The sequence below is a fragment of the Phaethon aethereus genome, assembly GCF_964289735.1.
Source record: "Phaethon aethereus genome assembly, chromosome: 8".
Classification (NCBI taxonomy): Eukaryota; Metazoa; Chordata; class Aves; order Phaethontiformes; family Phaethontidae; genus Phaethon; species Phaethon aethereus.
Genome location: NC_138584.1, coordinates 16,115,645 through 16,142,212, shown reverse-complemented (window position 1 = coordinate 16,142,212; position 26,568 = coordinate 16,115,645). Strand labels below are relative to the sequence as shown.

Genomic DNA, 26,568 nt, shown 5'->3' with positions numbered 1-26,568 from the left:
CCGTGATGTAAACCCGCTAAAGATTTTTGCACATAAGCTTTGAAGAAAGTACCTCTTAAATCTAGAAGTACTGTGCCTGTAGCATGACGCTTGTCACCTTTTTATTTATCTTAAGAAGTGAGCAACAGTTTTCAAAAGGTGCATTACAGATTATAAGGACAGCTTTGACAAGCCCAGAGGAAAAATTATACTAGTTGAATGCTTTGGGGGTTTTGGAAGACTGTAGACTACAAACTGTCATGAAGCCAACTTAATATAACTGTTTCCTTTATACTCTAAGGATTCACAAGGGACTTTGCTGCTAGCATACAGGAAATAAAGTCTGTTGTGCTAGAACAAGACTTTGTTTCTTACAATTTAGAAAACTACACAACGTTTCCTTACAGGAAATGTTACAATTAATACAAATTCCCATATTTATTTGTAGACAAAAATTGCCATTCACATAGCAGGAAAACTAGATGAAAACAGAGGCAGCATAGACTTAAGGCTGTTATGGGTTATTGGTGAAGAGACCTACATGATGGCAATAAATACAACTACACAAAAATGCACTTAAATATAGCAATATTTTTATTATTGTCTCCCTTTCCAGTACCAGCCTAATTTCTTATCAGAAATCCTTGAAAATAAATTGCTATATGAATGCATTTCTTCAGTGAGGAGCTTGCAGGGTTTATTTTAGGTAAACCTGTCTTCTGTTGTTACACTATTCTACCAAGATATACTGACTTGGGATATTTTTCCTTTAGATCAGGCCACTGAACGATGAAGTAATCTGAAAAGTAGTAAAGAATCTTTCCGGACAGGGATAAAGTTTCCACGCGGCAGATGCTCTCTACGTACACAATGGTTGTTCTCTTTATTCCTAGAAGCCCAAGAAGAAGAGCAGATATACAGACAGGAACACATGTTCCTGGTCCATTGCACAATATCTAAAAGAGATGAAACATTTTACAGAAGTAAAACATGAGTTTTTTCATATGGTAAAGAATTAAAAGTGTATATATTCATATAACATTACTTTACACAACAAAATTTCCAAAGATACTTTAAAAAACAGAAGAGGCAAGTGAATATGAAAAAGAAAAGGGGGGGACACATTATTTCAAAGTAGCTGTCAAAAAAGATCATCTTTCTTTACACGTCAAGGAGGAGGAGAAGAGCTCTGCGATGGCACAGTTAATTCCTATGAAGGAAGCAGAATTCCTTGACTCATGGGTATGTAACTAAAACAGCTTCTACTCTCAGTCACAGCTTTATGTTGTATCAATTATGAGATTTGTGCACAGATTAAGGCATAATAAGGCCAAAGAAGTTTAATTAGGATTACTAAACCTGGGATGCAGTTATAAACCTCTTGAACTTTGGCTTAAGTCAGCAAAACACTTAAGAGTTCAGCAAAAATGTGCTGATGAATTAGGACCTTCATCAGAATCTGCAAGCTGATATGCACAACTGGATTTTTTTTTTTTTTTTGCTTTTAATAAACACTAGTACATAGAAACAAGTATACAGAAGAAAGGTGTTTCGGTAAATGCATGTCATGTCCTTGTAGCAGAGGATCTCAAATTCACTTATAAATGTTAAAAACAAAAGAAAGTGGTCTTTTAATTTTAGACATTGGTAAACTGAAAAAAAGATTTCTTTAAAGTAAAAGGTTTAAACCAGGGTATATTAGGCACTCTACTTGGGTATCAAAATTGATTTCAGGCAAGGAATTTCTTACTAAATTTAACTACTACCGTGTAATCAGCACTTTCCTGCACAGCTGGGGTTACATGGAAATAAAGAGTTCTTTTATAAAATCATTGCCCTATGTCCTATAAACTCACATTTTTTTGTTCCAAGTTCACCAGCTTCTGAAAGATGTTATATTGGTGGGGGGAAAAAAAAATATCAGAGTTTCGGGATATAAAGAGTTCTTTTATATAAATCATTGCCCTATGTCCTATAAACTTACATTTTTTTGTTCCAAGTTCACCAGCTTGTGAAAGATATTATATTGGTGGGGGAAAAATATCAGAGTTTGTTTCAGGGCTGTAGCAAACATTTCAGAATGTTTCCTTCCCTGCTTTGTGGCAAGATCCTACCGATAAACCGGCTAACAGCACTTTTCCTCAGTTAAAAGCAGCAGCAGCAGCTTTGGTGCTACTGAGTTCCAAACTCTCTCACCTGTACTTTCCTTTGCCTTTAAGATGGCCCCAGAAATCTAGTTTGGGGGTGTCATGACTGTAATGCCGTATTTTCTTCTCAGAACCAACAGAATGTGATACTGTATGCAAAATTATTCCGATTCTATTGTTGATCTTAACTGAACTATTTATTCATCCAAGACTCTCGACATTTTCTGAAAGATCTTTACAAGCAACATGCTGTATACTTTCTTAATCTTCAGATTTTAGGGTATCAACAGCCACAAATACTTGTATAAGAAAATTACAACAGTGTGACTCTCTAACATTAGCAATTATATAGCTAAGAAGCAAAGCAGCTAAATACATCAGCTTTGCATGCTAGATTTTTGAGTAATAATAATTACATAGAGTAATATACTATGCTTTCAAACCTCCTGCTGAACCTCATTTCAAGTAAATCTATGCTGGGACTTTAAAATCTACTCTACAATCTGCTGAGAATGAAGATCTGTTTTTTATACATTTGACTTGGCAAGCAAGGACATAAACCAACCACACACGCTGCCTTCTAGCATTTCAAAGAAGCTTTTCCACACCTGTGAGCTAAGCCAGGCATTTTGCCCTATTTCTTGACAAGTTTGATTAATTTGCATTGATGTTGATTGCGCTACTGATACATGGCTACTGATACCTGAATTAAGGCGTGTTTAGGTATCTCTATTTGTAATAACACTTGTTACTGTAGTGTAAACATCGGCGTACGAATCGACTTGGAGAGTTCTCCCGTGTTTGCAGGCAAATCCCACCAGGGTCCCTGCTGCAGAATCCGGTCTGGTGCAGACAAGTGCATAAACAGCACCAGCAAAGTGATTTACTACCTTTTTTTTGTGAACTGAATATTCAATATGACTACTACTTGAGATTCAAAATTCATCTTTAAGCAAACAGATAAAAATGTGCAGCACTGCTAAACAGAAACTCCACTTTCACTCTCCTTTAGTCGAGCTACCTGCATTGCAAATACTGTCTCATCTTCATTGCTCCCCAAGCCCTTTTTCTGTTTCGTTACAGCCCTCTCCCCTGACTCTTCCTCAGTGCCTTCCATTTTGATGTGTTTCCGTACTCTACCCAGCCTCTGAGATGTCTCCCACCCGTCCTCTCTTCCCTGCTTTCCTTTGTGACCTTTGGTATTCACCTCCCTCTGCACCCCTATTCCCAGGCACCCTTCCAGCCGTCCTCCTTCTGGACTCGTACTGGCCCTGCGCTCTTTTAGCCTCCATCTACTACGAAAGCTGAGCCCAGTTGTCTAAAGCAAGGAGAGAGTTTCACATTGGTCTCTTACTTTCCAGTCTGACACAAAAAACCCCCAAGATATGATTTAGGTCAGGTAGACATTCTAACATTCTCCCCAGCCCAGAAGTTGAGAATTGTAGAACAGGCATCATAAAAAGCGGAATTATTACAATCATGGTCTTTATCAAGTGCCACACACTTCATCCTACTTCCCCCCCTTTATAAAACCTGGCTAAGCAGCTCCAGTCTTTCTTTTTGGTATTTGGTATTCCTGTGTCTAAATGCACACACAAAGGTAAATGCTGGAATGAATTCCAAACGAAGTGTACTCCCAAAAGATCGTGTAATGAAATAATAGTAAATGGGTCTATTTGTGAATCTATATGTAGCTCTAAAGGCCACACTGAGTTGCTGTTATTGCTTTGCTGAGGTGTAAAACAGAAAAGCAATAATCAATAAATTAAAATCATAACAAAATACCTTTACTATATCCAGGTTTTGATATGATGCACTCAATTGATACCTTCTACTGACTGTTTATAACTTGTAAGATGCTTCTCAGATGCTCTTTGATTCATGGAAAAGTACTTGCATGCAGGAAAAAGGATCAGGAAAATTATGGACTAGGCATCTAAAAAAATCATGATCTGATCATAACTCTTACGTCCTCTGCTCTTTCCCCTTCTACACATACCTGTTCAAACAAGATAAAGCAGATGTGGCTCTATAGGATCTCTGTATGCAAAATGCCCATAAAATACTCTATACAACTATAGACGTTACTGTTCTAAAATGCTCAGGTTTAGGAATTGTCCCCTGAAAGAGACTCTGGTATAAACCTGCTGAAGCCAACAGAAAAATAGATCCCTATCTGAATTTGGAGTCGTGGTCTGTAAGTCAGAACTATTAATCAATCTTTCTGATCATTAAAAATTAACCTTCAGTTAACCTTCAGTGCGTGTCTAGAGACATGTCGTACCTAGAACTGGTGCAGTTGCTCACATGTTGGAGTGGCAATTCCCCTCCAAAAATCTGGTCTGACCAGTCCTACTTACTCCCTGCCACACTGTCAGCAGAAAGGGAGACCAGCGTTCCCTCTGCTTGGAGTCCAGCATCATACACTCAGCAAGGGATACCGAGGAAGCTTCTGAGAAAATAAGCATGCACGTCATAAAGAAGAGGAACCGTTGCAGAACCTCTAAGCTAGAAATGCTGCTGTTCAGCTCCTGCCAGTATACAAATTTGTTGATGGTGGAAAGGAACTGAATCGTCTACAGCCTTCCTTAAACATGTAAGAGGAGATGACTTGTCCTACTAGTGAATTTCAAAACACTTCAAAAGTGAATTTTGGAGAATGATTGATGTCTTCCACCTTGAAAAGACCAAGGCTTTTGTTTTTCCCCTCCAGCAGAATACAAGTATCTCTCAGGGAATCCAGTGTCAATCATTAGTATGCTGTGGAGAATAAGCAGGCATCTATTGGGCAAGAAAGGACCAGGGTCTCTAAAAGGTCAACTGGCTATTCAGGGTGTTTCCCAATATCTATTTACTTTAGCTACAAGGCTGCCTGTAGAATATTTGCATTGCATGAGCTGTGTCTCTGAAGATCTCCAGTTTATTTGGTTCAGCCTTCCTCGGTGAGGCAGCAGAAAGGGAGAAAGGGGCCAAAGACAATTTTTGTCTCACCTTTGTGACCTCTTGAGCTGCAACTGCCCAAGGACCTTCTTGGTCATTGGGCTATCAGACTTTGCTGCCAACAAGCTGCAAGGGATTATTCCAGAAGCCAGTGCTGCAGGCCTCTTTACACCATTTACATTCACCTCTAATGCAAAGAAATGTCCAGCTAGCTGTTAAATTGGCTCACTGGCTGCCTGGCTTCACAGCTAGGTCTATAAACTAAATCCTACACACTAAAACCCTCTACCAATTCAATGTAATCAGACTTTTAAACGGTACAATAAACTAATCAATCTGTATATCAATGGAGGTTTAAAAGTAAAGGATCAGAATACAACATTTATACTTAGCGACTCTCTAAATCTAATTTAATATAAAAATGCAATAGTTATTGCCTTTCTGTTTCAGATATTTTCTACAGCTGTTGAAAGAAAACAAGCTAAGGCAGCAGCCTGGCACACTGGGAACACTGGCACATGGCACCACTGCTGATAAAAGCTGCTTTTAAAGTTGGTGAATGCAGCACTGTAGCAGGGTGACATTTACCAGCTAAAACACTGAAAGCACAGCTCACAGTTTCACTGGGATTAAATGTCAGGCCACTGGTTAAAACAAAAATGAGTAAAGCAGAAAACTTGCAGTTTTTCTCATAAATATGTAAATATACATTTGCTGTATATCTTTAATGAGCAAGTATTTGGGTACTGCTTATGTTCCCAAATCACAACAATCACAGGGAGGACAACGTAAGTCACCCTAAACTTAGTAGAAAGTGGAAAACTAATGTGAGATTTACTTTGCATAAGAAACTGTCAACACCTGCTGTTCTCCTTAATGACTTCCACAGAGATTGGCCTTTGCCACCTGGACAAGAGCAGAAAAACTGCCCAGCTTTCTGGGGCTGGGCAGGCTGGTGGTGTGTGGATGCTGAGTGCTATGGAGGGGTGATGCACATGTGTGAACTGAAGACTGGGCCATGTGCAGCTGTGGAGCTCCCTCCCGGAGTATGTTCAGGACTCCTTAGCCCTGGTAATGCTCCCTTGCCCACAGTGCTGAGCAACTGGAGATAAGAATAAGGGCATGGACGGTGGTGATCGAGAACTCCTAAAAGAGGCAAAGGCAAGTGGAGGGATACAAAACTGACCCAGGCTGGGTTAATTGCATGATTTTTGTATATCTATAAAAATAAACAGACCTACCTTTTAACAATGTAGGGAAAAAAAGACCAATTAGGTATTTTCCACTTCTCAGGAATAAGTGTGGGTCTAAAAGCAGTAATTTAGTAATAATTTTATTTTGTTTGTGTCTTTGCTGGGCTGCTAATACTCAGCTTTTGTTGATAAATACTTCATTTCAATGGCTTTTAATGTTTGGGAACAAAAAATAACTGTTTGGCCTGTTAAGATATGAAAGCCCAGAAGATATCTCAGGAGTTTGTCAGAAAAGCAAGGAAATTTGAATAGCTGTTCCTGATATTTTAAGGAAGGCAGGGGAAAAGGAAAGGGGATTAAAAAAAAAAAAACACCACAAAAAAAAAACCCAGAACAAAGCATGGAATAGAGGAAGTGGGAAACCAGTTTCAATTACAATTGAAAAGTTAGCACAGAAGAAAAAGGAGTTTTAGAACATGACCATACTGCCATATTCTCATAGAAGAGACTTAAGAAAGAAGCTTGCCTGTTTGCAAATAAGGCTTCATTTAAAAACAAAAAACCCCAAAACAAATCCCTTAATTCCTCTATCAAGAAAAAGAAGAAGCATAAACCAATCTTGCTCAGCTCTGATGAACACCTGGACCATCTACAGATCTGACAAAACTCCTCAGCCAAAAGTATTTTCAGCAGAAAGTTCCTTGACTGGGACCAGGTTTCATAAGTTTCCAGCTTGCTAGACAAAATGAATCCTGGCTTTGGAATGAGTTTTCAAAGGTCAGCAAGGAAATGCACCAATTAGAGAAAGGAGCTAACAGGGTTGTAATCTGTGCATTATATATTTTTATTTTCATTGCATGTTCTTAGCTGATGACAGACACCCAAATGTTGTGGTGTTGGTAGCTGGACTTACATAATGGAGAAAAAAAAGTGCATAGCAAGTTACAATACATGGAAACCTTACAAAAATCAGCTTTAAGAAATTCTAGAAACAATGTCAGACAAAAATAATAAACCTTTCACAAAGGTAGCAGAGGTAACAATAAACACAATTCAGTGACATACAAAACTAACGGGGCAGAAGACACTGGCTTGACATGAAGAAAGCCTCCTTCAGGAAACTACAAATTTGACTGCAGAATAACCTGAAGGATCTTTCAGAAACAAGGGAAATGGAGCAGAGAATTATTCCAGTGATAGGGAAACTGAACAGTCCCATTTAGTTTTCCTTTTGGTGTCCCAGGACCTCTACTCAGTTTTCACTAAAAGAAAAATAACATACTTATTTTTATGTCAGGGCTAGTTTTGGACTCCTGCACTCACCAGGTAGGAGCAAGGGGTTTTGACATTGCTGGATTTTATTGCCTTTTATGATTTTGCAGTGCAATAACAAATGTTTTTGTTTGCGTGTTTGTTTTGCTGCGGGAAGGTTGGTTGTTTCTGTGGCATAAGAAGAGAGACTCTGCAATGCACTAGTTTGTATTCTGCTATGTAAATCACAGCATCTCATGAGCTTATCAGCACTTGCTTGTTTTTAGTATTATCTTACCGTTTTGAAAACTTCACACTAGCACCCTGTAAGGTGAAGCATCCAGCTGAACATATTTTTCCTTCACCTACAGGAGTAGCGAGTGCTGCCCCAAAGGCAGCTGTAACCTGGCTTCTCGGCCTCGGCTCTTCGCTCTTCCTGCCGGGTGACTCCCAGCGGCCCGGGTCAGCCGGCTGCTCAGCGCGTCCCGAGCAGCCCCCAAGTCTGTGGGAAACGCAACTGCAAGCATTACAGCCCGGCCGTTGTGGGACCAGCCCCCTTAATATTGGAGATGCTCTGACTGTAAAATTAAACCAACCAAAGCATCAGTGAATAATTACCTCAAATTGAAATTGCAAATATATTTAGCTTATGAGCTCGTGACCAAGATGCAAGCCTGGAGAGTCCAGAAACCGGGGTTGTACTCACAGCTCCACTGTGGACTCACCACAGGATTTGGGACACAGCACTCACTTTCCCTCACATCAGTATTTTTTACTTTAACACTACGAGAACAATAATTTACTCCTCACAGAGGATGCATGAAGATTCCTGTATATCCTTCTCAGTGAAGGTCTCTGAGTATTGTTTTTATTAGCATGTGTTTTGATTCAGTAGCATACTCTGAGAATAAGATAAAACGTATGTGCTATTTTCTTTTTAATAGATTTTTTAAAAATGTTCAGACATAGCAGGCTATATCTATTAAGAATTAATTTCTGCTAGCAACTTTGATGGCAACTTAAGCCTAGATGGCAAACAGAGAGGTTTTTATAAAAAAAGTGTTTCTAAAAGGTTTCAAGAGCTACCATTGTTCGTCTACGTGAAGGTAATGCAGTTATGATAGAAATAAGATCTCTTCTAGGAAATATAAATCTATTTGGTAATCAGGAAAACAAGAGAAGTTTGAGAATTTAAGAGAAAGGGATTTCTCTTTACCTCAAACACTTAAGCATGTGGCAAGGAGTGTCCTTGTTAAAGCTTTTGCTTGTCTAGCTCTTTAGCAGTCTGAAAATTCAAGTTTTGAAGCTTTAGGGAAGCTACCTTAGAATTTTTAATACTTTTTTAAGGTTTAAAAAAAAAAAAAAGCAGGAACCTTTTCCAACAATTCCTTATTATTCTTATTGGTGGGGAGAAAGAAGAATTTCAGGTTCTTTCTATTTGAACAATATAAAGGCCATTACCTACTGGCTTATTCTTTTTGAATAATGAAGATCTTATCCAGTTCACTTCCCTCCACAACCTGAAAATAAAACCAGATAAAACTTCACACCCTATTTGCTGTTTGAAGTTACCTGAGGAATGCAGGCTAGGACAAAGCTAGATGTATAGTCTGATGTAAGTTGGGTAATTAAGGTAGAATTGAATTACACCTGGGTACACTTTCATCTTCTACCGTCTAAATCGCTTGAATCATCAGGGGTGCAAAAAGATAGTTATAGTGTTCTACACCAGTGTTCAGGCTGGTCTGCAGCTATAGCTCGTAGCATTGCCATGAAAACCTTTCTAAGTCCACTTCTGTGGTGGACTTAGAAATTTTGTTGGTGTGGTTCGTGTTATTATCATACCATACACACAGTAGGTGAGGTGCTCTTTAAAACAAGCGGGGACATGTGTGGTCCTACAGACACACTACCTGACTAGGATAAGTAAGATCAGTGAATGCCAGAATGGGAAGAAGTGGAAAACGAAGGACTTAAATTAGCACATTGTGCAGTTTGGTTTCTAACGTGCACTACTTTTTTTCTGACTATTATTATAATCATAGAATTAAATATATTTGGAAGCATCACCAACTCCCTTGTTTCCCCAGATCTCACTTTATAAAAGCTGGAGGAGGGGGAGACAAAAACCCTACCTCGTGGATTTTTCTACGGGAGAGAAGGAGAGGTTCCACAAAACCACTAAGAACTAGACTTAACAACAGGATATAATTGTACCAGCACTAAGCATTGTCACTTTTGCCTCCTAGGCACTTAGTGGCCTGACCCAGAGTTACCGGCCCACTGTCCTCAGGGGCAAGAGACAAGGGAAGGGGGCCAGCTGATGTGATTTGGATCAGCATCCACATGCAAAGTAGTGAGGGAAGCTCCTAGTTTCTGGATTTCAGCAGAGCTCAGGAGTTTGGTTATGCATGTGGCTATTTGACACACTAAAGACTTAAACAGCTCAGGTCTGTTTCTGGGTATGCCTAGAGGCTTTACTGATAAAAAGGATGATAAATGGGGTCATTAAGAGCCTCAGAAGTTAAGCAACAGCTTAGCGAGGAAAGTTTGAGAATCTAGATTTGGATGCATAAAGAAACATGCAAGTTTGACTTTTTTTTTTTAATTAAGCTAACCTTAGACACCCTACTTAACTGCCCCTGTAGTTCAGGTGAAAGGTGGCAAGCCTGTCATTGGTATTGAGAGGTCTTTGGAGTGGTAGTTTCCATCCTACATACGATGCTTCTGTAGGTATGTGACATGTGAGCTCAGCATACTCCCAAGCCTAGCTGCCAAATGTAAAATGAGAAACATAGAACCAATCAACTGACAATAATAATAAATGACAGGTATGAAAGTGGTACTAATGCTCAAGTCTGTCAGAATGTTAGTGTTGGTTATTAAAACATTAAATTAACACCCAGACTGTCAGTGGGACCAACCAAACATCGTGATCTCTGCCAGAAGTTTATGTCAAGAAATAGTGGCACCAGTGTCTTGTGAGAAACTGTGGGAGATGGATAGAGGGTTGGTTAAAAAAGAACAAGATTAGCAAGGCAGGTGCAGGCTAGAAAATAAACTAACTCCATACATACATTACCTTGGAGTGGGTCTGTGATTTATTGCTGCTGATAAATTAGTAGGAAGTAAAGGAAATTTGACTTTGTGTGGGTGAAAAAGTTTGTCATAAAACAATTCAGTAAAAGGCTTTTGCCAAGTAAATGAAATGATAGTTACTGAACTACATCTGTAGCTACAAACACTAGGTACTAGCTGTCTTTCAGCAAGCTGCTGTTGTTCTAAGTGTCACCTTGGTTGAGTCTGGACCTGGACTAAAGTCTCCTGGTCAGATGGTATTTTTCTCCATGAAAAATACCATCTAACCTCTTAGAACCTGTTTAAAAGTAATGGCTTATCTCACCTCTTGATACTAAAAAGTACTGCTTATTATAATAGCCTGCTTCTACTCAAAAGGAAAGGGGAAATTAAACCCAAAGACTGTTAAATATAATCATACATATTACTAACAGTGGCCTAAAATGAGCCTTTAATTGCAAATCTCAATGTGTCTTCCATTAGTCAAGCATTCATTTAACTAGAACTTGAAAGCCATGTTTAGGTTGGCTAAAACTGGTATTTTGAATCTATATGAACATCTTTGAGGCTACTGCCTAATCACTGCAGTTGGTATAGCAAGAATCCACATCAAATACCTGCCTGAAATTTCTTCACAATGCAAAACCTAGAGGTGTTAGCAATCTGTATCTGCACACCAGTGGGCTGGCTCGTGGGTCAGATTTAGTGAGACTGTTTACTTGAAACCATGCTTTATAACACACATGGAAGAGTGACCAGGGTGTTCATTAGGTTCATAATGAACCTGATAGCTGATGAGTTCAGACTGATCCATCTTTAGTTTAAACTCTGCTTAAATCTAAGCTGAGATCTCCGTTCATCTTTGCTGCTACTTCCATCCTCCCTCTGAAATGTAGTGTTTATAGGCACGTCTAACTGGCAGTCATAGAAAGAGCAGAGCTACAACCTAGCTTTACTGATTTGAATGGCTTTAGATATTTATCTGTGCTCAGCAGAGGGTAATCCTACATTGTGGCTGCGGGGTAGCTGTACACAGCACACAAGGTAGACGAGGGGTGAATAAGACTACTTTTCATTAACACTGAGAAGTTAAACACAAATTTGGATGGCTTAACTTTGTTTTCTTTTCAACTATACAACTTGTATCACTGATGGTCTTAATCCGATGTTCTTACTCTTGCCTATTTTGACTGTTTTGATCCTAGAAGAACAACAGTAGATCAGACATACTGTAAAATAAATCTGTCCAAAAGAATTATAAATAGCAGGGAAAGATTCAGGCTACAAAAGAATGCACCAGATAGTCTTAATACTTCATTATACAAAGTTCACTTGTTATGAAGTGAATAGAGGAAAAAATGCCACCACCCAGATTTTGTAGCTTTCCACAAAGTTCTAATAAGAATCGTGATATAAGGGACAATAACTTATTATTCATCATAGTAATTTGTTAAAGTGCTATGAACTTAAGACATTTTAGGCAGGGCACAAAGAATGGAAAATCTTAGCTAAATGAAATAATGATCTCCTTTTATATAGCTTATTGCGTGAACACTTCTGTAACTACTCCAGAAGCTTGTTTTAGTGAATTTAACCGGCCCGGGGGACCAGGCATGTGTGATGGGATGTGCAGTCATAAAAGAATTGGTAGACTGCTAGAAGCGTAATCAGCTGTGCAGGTTTCAGGCTTCTAGAAAGAAGTATAAAAAGAAGACACCCTCTCAGCTGACAGCTAGTGGGGAGGGAGACAGAAGAGCTGCTTGTACCTGCTGTACAAATGTAAACTTCTTAGTACAGACTTCCCATGGGAAGGAGGCCCTAATGTGGAAGGACTGCCGCCTTTGCCTGATTTAACCGAGGCTTTTCCAAATAGCAGTGATCTGAAAATATCTGTTTATCTCAGGCTCTCTAGAGCACTAAGGCAGTAAGAACTGCTGAGAATTGTCCTCAGAAAAGCAAAAAAGTTTGGTCCTAAGCGTCCAGGATGCACAATCCACTAATGAACAGAGCTTTACGCAGCATTTCTGCACAAGGTGAAATTTAATTACATTAGAGAAAATCGCGGACCCAATTACATAGCCCATCTATGGCTGAAAACAAGGACTGTATGTGATCTCTGTACAGCTTTCTGATGTGTGGTGCACACATATCCTTTGTTTTCAGTTTGCGTTTCAGGTATGCCAGAATGACTGGAATAATCGCGACCCAGCCAAAGGGCTAGCTCACCTGAAGACCAGGTTTCAAGGTTGGCAAATCGTCCCAGAGGTAACAAGGACAATAGTTCTGTAAGCAGCAAGAAAACTGAAAACTGTTTTTCTCTGAACTTTTACCTCCTGACTCAAGCATATTATAGGAAGGCTGTAACATTAGTTTATTCCTTCTTGGACATCAAATAATCTATGTAAGATTCAGTAATTTTCTCTGTCTTTGGCAAAAATCTCTGTGCAGCTTGTCTAATTTTCTGTAACTGTCTAAGAAGGATTTGCATCTTTTCCTAGATGGTGGATATTCCAATATCTTATTCTGGTTTTATGTTTCTTCTCAGCCTTTCTCTCAATGAAGGTAATACAAGTCCCTCTTCTCTGAGCAGCTGCCCATTTTCATGGTAGGAATTTGCAGTCTTTGAGGCTATGATTGCATATTAAATCTGGCTGCAAGCGATGAATGGTTTTAAAAGCTTTTCTGCGGGAAGGAAGGTGTAGGCAGAGTGTGCTGGCACAAACCTTGCTTTCCTGGAATTTTAGGCCTCTGCCTAGGAAGCCTATCTAAGGTTGATATGTTGTAAAAACTGCCCAGCATAGATGCAAAAACACTCTGACACCTATATTTCTGTAATTCTTGGCTATAGGAACACAAGCTGATCATCACTACTGACATCTTAATTTTGTTACTTGGTTTAATATCTCTAAAGGGACTTAACTTTGCAGAGCACAGATATTCATAACTCGGAAATGGGCCTCTTGAAGATGATCTCCAACTGAACAACTAAATTAACTTTTACATTTCTTAAACTCTCTGGGGGCCCATTTCAAGTGTGGGTCAAGTCCTGCAAGACGGCAAAGGTCTCCTGGAAGCTTCTTTCTGTTCAGTTCTTTCTGAACTCACTACCTTAAAGAAGGGTTAGAAGGAACTGGTTTCTCATGCAAAGAAAACTGAGGAGCTTTGCCAGAAGATCAATGTGAGACACAAAGGGGACACAGTGCTCATGTAAATAAGCACATATGAAGTAACTCCTGTGCAGCTATAGGTTTGCTGTTTCCTCTTTAGAGCTATTTTGGCTCCACAGATATGGTAGTTATGCCAACCTAAGCCTATCTGCTCCAGATCTTGCCTTTGTGCACCTAATGGTTTCAGGCTGTCTTTGCAATACTTTTCTTGTCCTGCGTTCCTTGAAAACTGCAACTGCAAGATTTCTGCTTTTCTCTAGTTTTGGGTGTCTGGAGAAGACTTCAAACATGCACACATTTCTGACAAGCCTAAAAGCAAGTGTAAGGATTTGGGGATCACTCAAACATACAAATGACTTAGAAGCAATTCAAAGTTGTCTTTCCCTCCTGCAGTTAAAACAAAACCAGTTGCCTAGACTGAAAATGTACGGTACCTGTAAGCTCTACTGTTTAAAAATATGAAGCACTCAGCATGATGTAATACTGTGCTTGTTTCTAAACTTGGGTGTTGATTTCTGTGCCAAAAATTATAGATGAGTCCTGTAAATGCTAGCATTTGTCCCACCCTTTCTAGTTCTTTAAACCACTAAGCATTACATTATAGCAAGAGTAGGGAGAGTTGCAATTTACCATGAATAATTTATTCTAAAGGCAATTAAATATTACCAGTTGCTTCACATGCCACATAGAATCTTTTCAGTGTCAACCTGAGGCATTTTAATCCCTGAATTACTCTCCTTTAAGTGTTTTAAAATCTTTACAGCTCTCTGACTTATATTGTAAGATACGCACACAAGTAGTAGTATGCAAGCAGCTTTCAAGTGGTGTAAGATTTGGCATAACGCCAGAGATGCTTCTGCCAGTGGCAGTACCAGCTGCTGCTGCTGTTGATGATGGTACCTGGCAAAAAAATATCTGGGAACACCCTCCCCTCCAGCCCTTCTCTGATCATGGATAAGGACTCTTTGGATAGCATTTTGAGACAGTGGTTCCGTTAAACGCGACAAAGGGCTTAAAGGCCTTGCTGAAATGTATTCTTAATTTTACAAGGACAAGTGTTTTTTCCAAAAGCATTAGGCTTTTGACAGCTTATCACAGTTTCTCACTCCAACACCGTTTCTAATAATTCTACATGTAAATCCCACTGTTGCTTTAAATTCCTCTTGTGAACAGAGAAACCACAGAATTCGATTAGTAACTTCCTGCTCTTCTATGATGTGTCCTGTTGACGCTTTTGGTAGTATATTAAGCTACACAATGAGATTTTCCAGCCAGTTTCTTTTGCAATAATAAGTTAAAAAAAGTATAGACATTAAATGAAACCAGTGGTGTAGCAAAGTGATTCCTAAATATTTGTTACTCAGCTTTGCTGTAAGATGTCTACTTCATGTAAACATCCCTCTACTATTCCCCTCCCCAATTAAAATCACTGTAAAAATAATAGTATGCCATTTCTTCCTCCTTCCCAATTGCATCTCCAGTTTTCAGAATGGGCTTGAAAAACAAGAACTGCAAAAAGCGACTTCTGTTGTTGTGCACACTAAACTGCTCTGAAAACTCCAGCAAGTAGCTTTTGATCCGATAGGAACTGACGGGTGCTATTGAAGTCAATGAGATCAAATTATTCACAGCAGCTTCTCTAAACATTCAAAATACCACAAATATATATAAGCTTCTTTAAAAATAACCATAGAGTTCACAGTGAGAGCTAAAAAATTCTGCTTACAAACATCCTCTGTGGGTGTATATATGCATATGTACATATATACTAAATGATGAAAAATATCTTGTAATTGCACAGGTTTTTACAGGTTTCATTAAAATATTTAAAAAACCACAAAATAATAATTTGAAATTCTGCTAAAATATGCTTCTTTTAAAAAAACCTCAGGTTTGGATAACTGACTCCTAGAGATGACAACAACTCTAGCAAAAAGCCAGGTTTAACCACAATTTCTCTTAAAGAATTGCAGGACTCAAACATGGGAGTCCAGTGTGCTACCTTTTGAGTCTTGCATTAACACAAAACTTTATTGATCAGATACCTCTTACTATTTTATTTCTATAATCTGACAACCCTGAATGCTTCTATCTTGATTGTGTAGAGTATTTTTAAATAAATGTTGTAAGTGCAGTGTTGTAAGAGTGCAGTTTTGTGAACAGCTTGAAAAAGTTACTAAAGTGTGAGGAGTTGCCACTTCATCAGTGATGTTTTTTGCCATTAGATGAGATAATTAATGTCAGTCAGCCAAAGACTAAATAAATATGGATGTAGCTGAAGAGTCCATGTAAGCATAAGAACTAAATCTGTATATATTTCTGCTGGTCTGAACCTGCCTGTTCCAGACTGGTCATACCATTTCAGGAGCAAGACCAACCAACAGAATAACTAGGCTTTCAGGCGCAGTTTGTGCCGTTGCAATCCCGAAGAGATATTATCAAGAGCCTGCAACCTTGTTTGTGCTAGCTCTACCAGCATAACAAGAGAGTGACGCACTCTCTGATGTTACCTGCAAACTTCGAGAGGGAAAAGTGGTATTTGCTACTCTGATTCACCAGCAGTGCAACCTGTTCTCTCTTTCTTGGTGTATTCCTGCTATACCTCTTTCAGTTTTAATTTTACATTCAAAAACACTTTTCCTGTGAACAGTAAATCCAGGCATACGTATGAGATACAGTCTGCAACATCTTGATATTCCAAATGCTTTTACGATTCAGATTAGCAAGTTCTCAATAAATTAAAATTTACTTTACCTACCAAATCTGGTTTCAGTTTGTAGGTCAAAGGAAGTGAATAAAGTATGGAGTACAGGGTTGTTACCACAGAGGAGGTCCAAGATTGTCTAACCTCACGGCTTCTGGGAATGCGATCAAGGGTGAACTGGAAGAGAGCACAATAAGCTGAATTGTTATTTTTCTAAGAATGTTGTTGCTCCTTCTATAGAGTTATTAGATCTGTCTGTGCCAACTTTTTTCTTCTTAAATCTAGTTTGGAAATGATTGGGTATGAAAACTTTTCTTAGACGCCTTATTCAGTGTTGCGCTTAGTACTCCTGGCAATAAAGTAAAACTAAATACTAGAACTATATATCTATTTTTTAATCTCTTCTCATGTTACTTTAAAACATTCCTAACTTAATAAACAGTCCAGCTAGAGCAGCTTCACCCACAGTATGTTAAGCGTCGTGCCCCACCTCGTGGTCACCGAGACACAAGTCTAGGTCGGACTAGATAAAATCCAAACACGGTGACTCTCCTCTCTCTTGCCTGTGTAAAGTCTTCGTGGATTTACACTGCAGAAAATGTCACAACTTTTCTCAGTTAATGTCCGGTGCATACTATTAAAAATATAACACCAAATATCACTACCCTTTAAATGAGTCCTCAATGAGTATTCAAAAGATATGCCAGATGGATATTCAAAATGCAAAATATTTGCATAAAGAAACAGGAAAGAGTACCTTATCATCAAATAAAAACTAAGTTTAAGAAATAATTTTCTTTGTTCTTCCCCTAGGACAAAGTATAGATTATTCACTGTGTGTAAAAGGTATCAACTTAGTAAAACTCAGATGTTTTCTGCTTATCTTGGAACACTGTAAGCAGTTAACTGTAGTTAGGCTTCCTGCAACCTTCAGAGACGTTTTTTACCTTGACGCAGAGGAACTACACCTAAGAACTATTGCAACATCAGAAGGCAGTCCTGATGCCAATGAAATTTTTGACTGTTTAAATGAAAAACAAATATATTGGCTGCAGTGCACCACTTGTTCATTGATGTTGACATATTATTTAAATCTCAACAATGGTCGCTATCTTGCTTCATATGGGACACCAGATCATTACCACTCTGGCAGAACTCATATTGGGAGTGAGAGACTCTAAACATCATTATAAATACTGAAAATTGCCCAGTTACTTCAAATGTACCAGTGCTAGTTGTCATAACTTAGTCCTGGTGATTTGTGACCAGGAAAGGATTATGTTGCCAATAGCTGTACAGTAAATACAAACTACAAATCTGTCTTGAATAGAAATAACTAGGGCTTCTTTAATATATAAGGTTGAAAGAATAAAAAAGCACACTCCTCTTATAAATGCAGAATATTAAGTTCATTTTCTTGACTGAAATTATCCTGTTTCATTGTGATAAGGTTCTTTAATAGCAGTGATTGCTGGCAGGCTTTAACAGACGTTACAAACTGGTTGTTTCATGTTTTATTTGCAGGTGTTGAAACTCCGATTGCATTAGTCTGACAACAGAATATGGTAAAATAAACATGCCCCCTGCTCCCTATTCAACAGGATTCTGGTTATCACTACCTCTCTATTTCTTAAAGCTTTGGAAAAGATCAGGTCATCTGAAAAAGAAATGCCATTAGTGGAGTTTAGACCCTTGCATAGTATTCAGTCCTGCAAGAAATACGATATGATAAGATAGTGTGATAAGGTCGTTTTAGGCAGATCAGGTTTCAGTGGAACTATTTAGGATGCTCCCTCCACTGTAAGAATGGTGTTAAACAGTATTTTCCCGAAACATGTATGTGATTTTCTTCATCATAACAAACTGATTTCAGTAAAACTTGGCAGGGACCCCAAACACTATCGAAGTAGAAATTTACTTGTAAAATTCAAATTAAGATCAAACTGATTTTATCTATGCTCTTCAAAAAATGTGCTTGAAACTTTGCACATCAGTGTCTATGTTATACGTTAAGACTTCAGCCCACATATCAATCCACACTTAAATATTAATCTGAGAAACAAAACTGATTTTTTTTTTTTATTATTTGTTTAAAAGGCACTGCCAGGATGCTTCTGCAATCCCAGCCTTTCATCTGATGGAGTACTGTTAGTATTCCAGACAAAGGTACCTCCTGCATCTTTTGCTGGAAAACTGCATAGCACACCTGATGCCAGAAACAGAAAAATTGCTCCCCCATCTTCTCTGGTGTCGTATTGTTGCATTTATTTTTCCTTACATCTTTAGTGAAGTCAGAAACCTTTTTGTTATTTGAAGACAAATGTCTCAAACTCACAATTCTGTAACGGTTGACTTAGTATTGCAATTTCAAAATAAGTGATGTAGTCCTTTACCTAGTTAGTATTGTTGTTTTGCAAGCATGCAAAGAAAAGTAGGTGGAAAATTGCTGCTGCTGCTGCGAATTATTATAATATGCTCAACTAAATATACTGCAATGCTGGGTTTATGTAGTTCTTTTTCCTGCTGAGGAACAAGATTTCTTACCATGGTATCTCTCATGAAACATAAAATGGAAAAGAACATGCGGTCAGAAGAGCATTACGTAAAGGTTAGTTAATCTGGTTGCTCATCTCGGACATGACAAATGGGGATATAAGATCCAGTGAAGAATTCATGTTCTTCAGTCAACAAATCTAAACTGTCTTTCTACTGCTAAAGTAGGTCAGCAGGAGCTGAAGCAGGTTCTCTATGGTGAGAGCAGAAGGTTCCCTTACAGCTCTGGGGGCATCCATGTAGAATAATTGTGATTACAGGCTGGGGGCAACAGAGAACAAAGAGGCAAGTGAATAGCAGGACCAGAGACTTTTCATAGGAGGCATTTTGAAATTTTTTTTTTTTTTTTTCCAAGAGACTTAGTGGGTAGAGGTAATACTTGTAAGCAAGATGCTCATTCTGGCTTCCTTTCCTTCTCCCTGATTACTGTAGCTTTCAGAACTGGGCTAGACCACAGATCAAAAAGAGAAATTAGTTACATTTGTGGGGTTTTTTTACATCAGAATTTGTTAAATGTGTACACTGTTTTTCTCTTAGGTCATTATTGTAATCTGTCTTCTGTACAGTCCTTAGTTCTGGAAAAATTTACTTCCTTGACAAGATGAGGAATGGAATGACCATGGGTTGAAGCATTCAGAATTTTCCCTTTAATTTATTCAAAGCTGCAAGAAGCTACTAACACATGATTTTTAAATGCTTGATGATGTCCAGCATCCTCAGTGCCAAAACACGTACTACTTGAAAGCACATTCTGAAAGTTAGCAAATATATGTTATAGGCATGTGACCTTTACTTTCCAAAATTCATCTTCCATTTTCACTCTAAGTATTTTTGCTCAGTGGAAAAAGAATGGCCAAAGGAAAATGAGCATCTGTTATCCAGACAGCAAACTCAGAAGCAGCCAAAAATGTTCCTCTGGCTTTCAGTGTTGAAGGAAAATATAACTACATGATCTGTTAGCAGTTGGAGGGGGTACGAAAGGGAAGCAAAACTAAGAGAACTAGTGGAAAACAGCATAATCCTTTAATACTCAAAATACGTATTTTTAAGAAATTTAATAGTTTAGGCTTGGACATTTTTCAGATAAGTGAGTATGATTGTGTGAATGACTAATTACCAAACAAGGTTTCTCTGAACAGGAAGTACCTCTGGTCACTTTACTAAACTTTCATCCTTGGTGCACAATGAGAGACGAGATTGGCACGCTCAATTTTAAATTAACGCATCCCTGCTTGATTCAGCAGCTTGTGGTAGGCAAGGAACCTTCATCTTCTAAGGTGAAAGTGGGGTAAACAAAAATGTCATTCCTAAGTGAGCCTGTTGCTCACCTTAGCAGCACTTGCTTTACATTAAAAGAGTTTATTCTCAAAATCATTGGTACTGAGTCCTACAATCTTTTGTCCCAGCAGAGCTGCTGAAGACAATGGAAATATCAGTAAGTGCACCATATGAAATCAATACCATGTAAATAATTAGTTTACTGCATCTTTCACTACCTCTTCAAAAGGACTAAGATTTTTGCAGTCAGAACATTAATTTCCATCGTATTTATTCCAATTTCTAAATAAAAATATAATCTTTCGACTAATTTCACTGGACATCAGATCACACTTTAAGTCACCAGTGCGTTATGGTCTGTTAATCATAGAGGAAACTAGCTCAAAGCAAGCAAACATTTGCTAAAAAGATAAACAAAATATTTTCCTGATTTTTTCATGATTTTTAGGAGTTCAGCATTTGCTCAGGTCATCAACCAGAAAACTATCTGACATTAAGAGGTACTGCATACTTTTTAAACATGTGTGACTAATGCTCAATTTTAAAATCCAAAACACAGTCTATAAACACACAAAAATAATACAAATTCAATTAAGGTTTTCTTAGATAAAACATTTTTAGATATAATTTCTTTCCAAAAAATACATTATGTCACTGAGGGAAATGCCAAACTAAACAATAAAAGGAAAAAACACCACCATATTTCTGCCCCACTATTTTTATAGCTACAAATAACATTTTGATGGCTAGCTGGTTTACAAAATTAAAAGAGATTTATTTTCAGCATGCTTTTCTTGAGCAAGAGATAGCCTTCTTTGTACAGTCACTTTCACTACAATTATGTTCCCTCATGGCTTTAAATGGACTAACATGTTAACAGGAGGTAAAAGACCATTTTAAGAGAAAGTAAGGAAGGTGGTAGTGAAAACTCATAGCAAGAATGGCATTTGTGTTTTCAGTGTCTCTCCAGTACAGCATTAATTACTAGTGTTTGTTTAGTTCACTTTTAGAAATGTAAAACCCAGTATGTACAGAATGGCACCTTTAGCTGAACTGTAGTGCAAGCAGTTATCAATACCTAGAAATCAAAAGCACCTGCTGATCTTAAAAATATCCTTTTAAAGAATTGCCTTGAAATAGAATGTCATGTTAAGATCATTTTATCTTACAGGAGCATATTTACCAAGTTACCTGTGAATTGGAGAATGTTTCAGACCTTTTTTGTTCAAAAGAACATATTTTGGCTTCACTCATCTTATCTGAGTCTGCAAAAATATAATGTCTAGGAGAGTATGACTCTGACAAACAGCTAAGTAACCTCAGGATTTCTGTCGTGTGCCCACCTGTAGAAACAAAAGAAACTGCAGTTAATATATGAAAAAAATTGTAGCATTCAGTTTCTTCAGCTGAATCAGTCACTTTTCCTTTTAAAACATATTATCAGTGACACTCTTCTGAGAGTTGAGGATTCAATTAAAGGATGGTTGAGACTGTTGTGAGTAACAGGAAGACAATTCAGCTCCCACCTAAGTTGGAAGTTTTTCAGTTAAATGGGATTTACGCACAGGATTTACAGGATCACGCACAAGTACGCCGTTTGTGTTTAACGTCCTGTACACGATGCAAACACAAGCAGGCATAGAGTTATACCATAGTCCATACTCAAAAGCCATACCGTGGTGCAACAGTCAAAGTGAAGCCGGATGGGATCTGGCTCAGAGCCGCGCCATGGACGCGTATCTCCCGCTGAGCCTACCCAGCGTTCAGTCCTATGTCCTGCAAGGCAGGGGCCACACTATCCCAGCTCATAATCCTGAAATCAGGCAGGCAGCAATTTCACCCTGCAGCTACGCCAGTGTAAAAGCTGAGTGCTTACAGAAGAAACAGTCCAGCTCCAGCCGAGCGCTTTAACCACTGCCCTTGAATGAGTTGTTGACAACCTTCTAACTGCAAGGTCGCTTTGTTCAGGTAGCTAAATTGGCACTAAACTGGAGAGATGGGGAGGGAGCACTTACTGTGTTTTTTGGGAGGGGGGTTAATTTTTTTTTTGTCTGAGTTTCCTGAACTGGAGTTACAGGAATACCTGTAACAGTGGAAGAGGGGAGAGGGAAGTAGGTAAAGTGTGTACGTAGGTAAAGTGGAGCTGGCTCACCTTTTATCTGTTGGACTGGATTGGCTTAATGTCAAACCGCACCCCGAAGCGTGTGCAGGAGCATTTACTGGATGTGTTACTTTTCACTCTGCTGGAAGTTGCAGACTAAAATAGCAAACTAAATGTATTCCTACTACCTCCTGCTGTGCAGTGTCATTAACCCCCTAAGAGACCTTTGCTAGACAAGTCAAGCATTCTTGTTTCCAAATGTCAAACAACCAACAAGCAGCAAGAGCTATGCTGCTGCATTAGACATGAGAGTTCGCCACCTTTCTGTAGGATTTCATGCAGGATTTCTCAAACACGTTTGGAGGGATTTCCTCATGAGTGATGGTTTGTTGAAGCTTTCACAAATTTTAATGCAATCATCTGAGTATTCACAGAAGAGCAGGAGATTTCTACTTCAAAAAAGTCTTGAAGAATAGGCTTGAACATCATATGAATCTTAACTGACTTATGAATTATTTCACTTGGTAAGGTGATGTCTAGGCAATGTATTTTTTTAACAGGTACAAACTAGACTCCAAAGGACTGAAGGAAAACCAGCACTTTTCCAGCCCTGGTGGAAGTAAAGATGATCTGAAAAATTGTAAAACTGCCAGTCAAACTCAGATTGCAGAAAGATCCTGTGATTATTACTCAATTAGTTGGTGCACAAAACCCACAGGGATACTGAGGTGATGAAATCAGTTTGCATGAATTTGTCAATGGCAAATTTTCAAGGTAGTCTAGTTTTTGGGGGGCAAATTAATTGCCCTGCGACTTTGGGGAGGTCACAAGGAGTAGCAGATGTGTGTGTACGTGTCCTTCGCGTGGGGTGAAACACTCGGACAACAGCACTGCCTCTGACTGACCCACGTGAGACTCCCGTAAGTAAGGCACAGAAACGTGGTTTGGGTAAAACGATTGCAAAACGTGAGGTATGTAAGGTGCGTACCGCTCTTTGGAAAGCCTTGCCCTGAATCACCATCAATAATTTTCTGTGAGAACACCAAGCAGCCGCACAGGTCTGTCTGGCATCAGTTTTAGTCAATATGTTCGTTAAAGACTTTGCTGAACACATGTGCCGTCTGAAGGAAAGGTTCAAACTGTCAGATGCAAATAGGGACGAAAATGCAGCAAATAAAGATAAAGCTTAAAAATTACTCAAATCAAGAACCAAAAAACCCAAAGACAGGCGGCGGCCTTGAGGGCCGTGGCGGAGACCCCGGTCACGGCTACAGACACACGGCCTCCGTGGAGCGGGCCTCTCCTCAGCCCGGTACTCTCGCGCCCGCCACAGCGACTACAATTCCCGGCATGCACCAGGACACAGCGACGACCGCCGTGTTTGCCTTCGCCCTGCGCTGCATGCCGGAAGTCGTAGTTCGTGGTACCCGCTGCGGGCACTCTCCGGTGCAACCCGCTGCCGCTGGCGGCAATCCCTACTCACCAGAGCCGGCCACCACCAGGAGCCTGAGGGGAGGTGTCCGCCGTCCGCGGCGCCTCCTCGACAGGAGCGCCAAGGGGACGAGCAGTAAGGGAAGGAGGAGGAGGAGGGCGGCGAGCAGTGGGGGTTCCATGGTGCGGCCGGAGCCGTCCCTCCGCCCCGCGCGGAAGCGGGCGGGAGCACCTCCCGGCGTACGGCACCCGGCGTGGCTCAAACCTCCCCGCGTTTCTAGTCGCTACCCAAGGGCTGTCGTGGCGCCGGGAGCGCGGCCCGGGGTGTAGCGGGCCGGGCCGGGCCAGCGGTACGAGCGCGATCGGCGGGCGTTAAGGGACCGGCGGTGGCTAGGCCGTGCCAGGCCAGCGGCGCAGGGCCCGAGGCTGGGCTGGGGGGACGCTGTCGCCTGTTCTCGGCGCGGGCGCAGGTCGCCGTTTGAGCGATGCCGCGCCGTTGCCCTTGGGCGTGTGATGCGTGTTCGCGGTAATAAAGTGTGAGACGCTTGGAAAGGCTGGGTCTGCTCTCCCGCACGTGTTTGACGAGAGTTGTCATTTGTCTATGAGAACAGCCGAAACTGGCGTTCACCGCTTCAGCTACTAATCGGCCGCGTCCCTGGAGCTCCGAAACATTCCCGTGTCGAGCTTGCCCGCGAGGGTAAATAAGTACCGATGCTTTCACGGTACTGCACGCTGAGCCCGTCCTCCGTGCCCCAGGCCTGCCTTTTCTGCATGGGTTGCAGCCGGCTGAAAGGAGATCTAACCGCTTTAATTGATTTGTAAATTGAGAAGTACATAATGAAGGACTAGTCGTGTGGCTCCACTGACACATACAAGTTCCTGCAGGAGGCAAGCATGCGCAGGCATCATCTTTATCCAGGTATATATGCATACGTGGAACTATAATTTTACATAGCCTGCAATAATGCATATAATGAAGAATATTAGTATTTCACTGCCTCTCGCAATTCTTGTTTTTATTAATTCTGATACTTTAGCTTTTTATTTCAGTAAGTGTGGCGCAACAGATCAGCAGTCTTTTCATCTCTGTCAGCACACAGTCTTTGTTGAGATTGTGATGACTCAGCCATTGGACTAATCTCAGATGAGATGTGCATTTGCTAGAAAGAGTAATATATTACGTTTTATGACTAGGAAATAGTAGAATTTGTTCACCAATGTCCTTAAACTATCTGTCAGGGAGCAAGGCCTTCCTCTTGGCCTACAAATCAGGATCAATGAACTCTAGAACTTTTTGGAGTGGTTTGACACCATTGCTTTATGTGGTGACTTGTCAAGCATATGAAACATGACAGCTGTGCACTTGTACCTCAAGTGCACAAACACAATCGATCAAACACATTGCAATTCTGCATCTTTCTGCCATGGTTTCTCTGTCATTCTGAACAAGTTGGACTTTTTGTATACCTACCAGCCTTGGAAGCTGAATGTTTCTTTCTCATTTTTAATAAAAACTTGTGCCAGTCATGGATTCCAATGGTTATTGCAGAATTTACAAGTAAAAGATATACTTTCTAGCTACCCTTTGCCATCTTAGGATCTGAAGTAAAGTGAATCTTTCTAATTTGTGCCTCACAGTTCTAGAGATTATGTTTTGTTTTTCTTCACATCAGTGCAACATATAATTTTGCAGTTGTTTTAAGCAGAGACTATTAAAAACAGTGTTACCATGGTAAGGTCTTCCACCCAAATGAGTAACCTCACAAAAAATATCTCACTGCTTAATCATTGTTGACATTTGGAAACAACAAGGTTTTAATTATTACTTCTGTTGATGATGCATGAATTTCAAAAATTCATTTTGCTTTCCACTTAATTACCTATATAAAACTAATTATTAGGGACAATAGAGATGCAAGTCTCTAAATTACAAAAGAAAGAGGAAGAAAACACCACAGTCCTTTTTCAGAAAATAAACTACTATGTTAAAACAAGACAGTAAGTTCTATAGGCAATTCATATACTACTTTTGTCTGTGGTGATCTTTCCTCTCTTGTACTTTCTTCAGTAAAAATAATGTCATTGATGTAGAATGTACCCCAGGTTGCCACAGGGTGTGTAGCTAGCAGTTGTTTTATTTAAGGATTTTTTTTCCAAGGCTTTTTTATATCTTCCCTTTGCTGTTTTTTTTCCTCCACCATAAGAAGTGTTAAAGAACTGCTTTTTATTAGGCATTTTATTCAGAATTTCAGCAGCAGACAGTGATAACAAAAAAATTCAACTTCTCCTTTTCATGTTATTTCTTCTGTATGTACATACTTCCCCTTCTTATAGAATTCTTCCGTAAGTCTATTTGGTGAAATTCATGATAAACTGACCTAAAACCAGTCAAGTTTTTTTGCTAGGCAGGTCGTTTAAAAACAAGAGTAAAAATAAGAGTGAGGCATACAGGGAAATAACCTGTTCTTTGGACTAGAAAACTGGGGATCTGACAGTTCCTTGGACGCAAAGCAAAGATCCTGACTTTCAAGGAGTCTGAAAAGCTAACCAGTGAGATTGCCTCATAAACTCTTAGAATAAGCGCTGGAAGTCTTATTACTCATTGGGAATTCTGCTTGAATAAGGAATATAGCTTTCAAGCAGTATCCACAGCAGATTGCAAGGCTTGAGGAAGAGCCAGAGTTTGGTGAGACTGTCTAAAATAACTATTTAATTGAAGCAACAGTCTGCAACCTAGTTGCCATAA

General features: G+C 39.6%; 1 protein-coding gene across 1 annotated transcript; it reads right to left on the bottom strand.

Annotated features, from left to right (window-relative positions):
- Window positions 1-622: 622 nt before the first annotated feature.
- ALG14 (ALG14 UDP-N-acetylglucosaminyltransferase subunit) lies at window positions 623-24,050 on the bottom strand. The gene is made up of 4 exons (XM_082003023.1): window positions 23,875-24,050; window positions 21,482-21,633; window positions 16,514-16,636; window positions 623-935 (listed from the first exon to the last, which is right to left on the bottom strand). Exons 1-4 carry the CDS (start codon window positions 24,002-24,004, stop codon window positions 705-707), a joined length of 636 nt encoding a protein of 211 aa, XP_081859149.1. The 5' UTR covers window positions 24,005-24,050; the 3' UTR covers window positions 623-704.
- Window positions 24,051-26,568: the final 2,518 nt, after the last annotated feature.

Coding starts and splice junctions, on each gene's coding strand:
- ALG14 (XM_082003023.1), bottom strand. CDS start 24,004: ATGGAACCCCCACTGCTCGCCGCCCTCCTCCTCCTCCTTCCCTTACTG. Junction 21,634..23,874: donor CCTGGTGGTGGCCGGCTCTG/GTGAGTAGGGAT, acceptor TTGTTTCTACAG/GTGGGCACACGACAGAAATC. Junction 936..16,513: donor ACAAACTGAAACCAGATTTG/GTAGGTAAAGTA, acceptor CATCTCTTTTAG/ATATTGTGCAATGGACCAGG.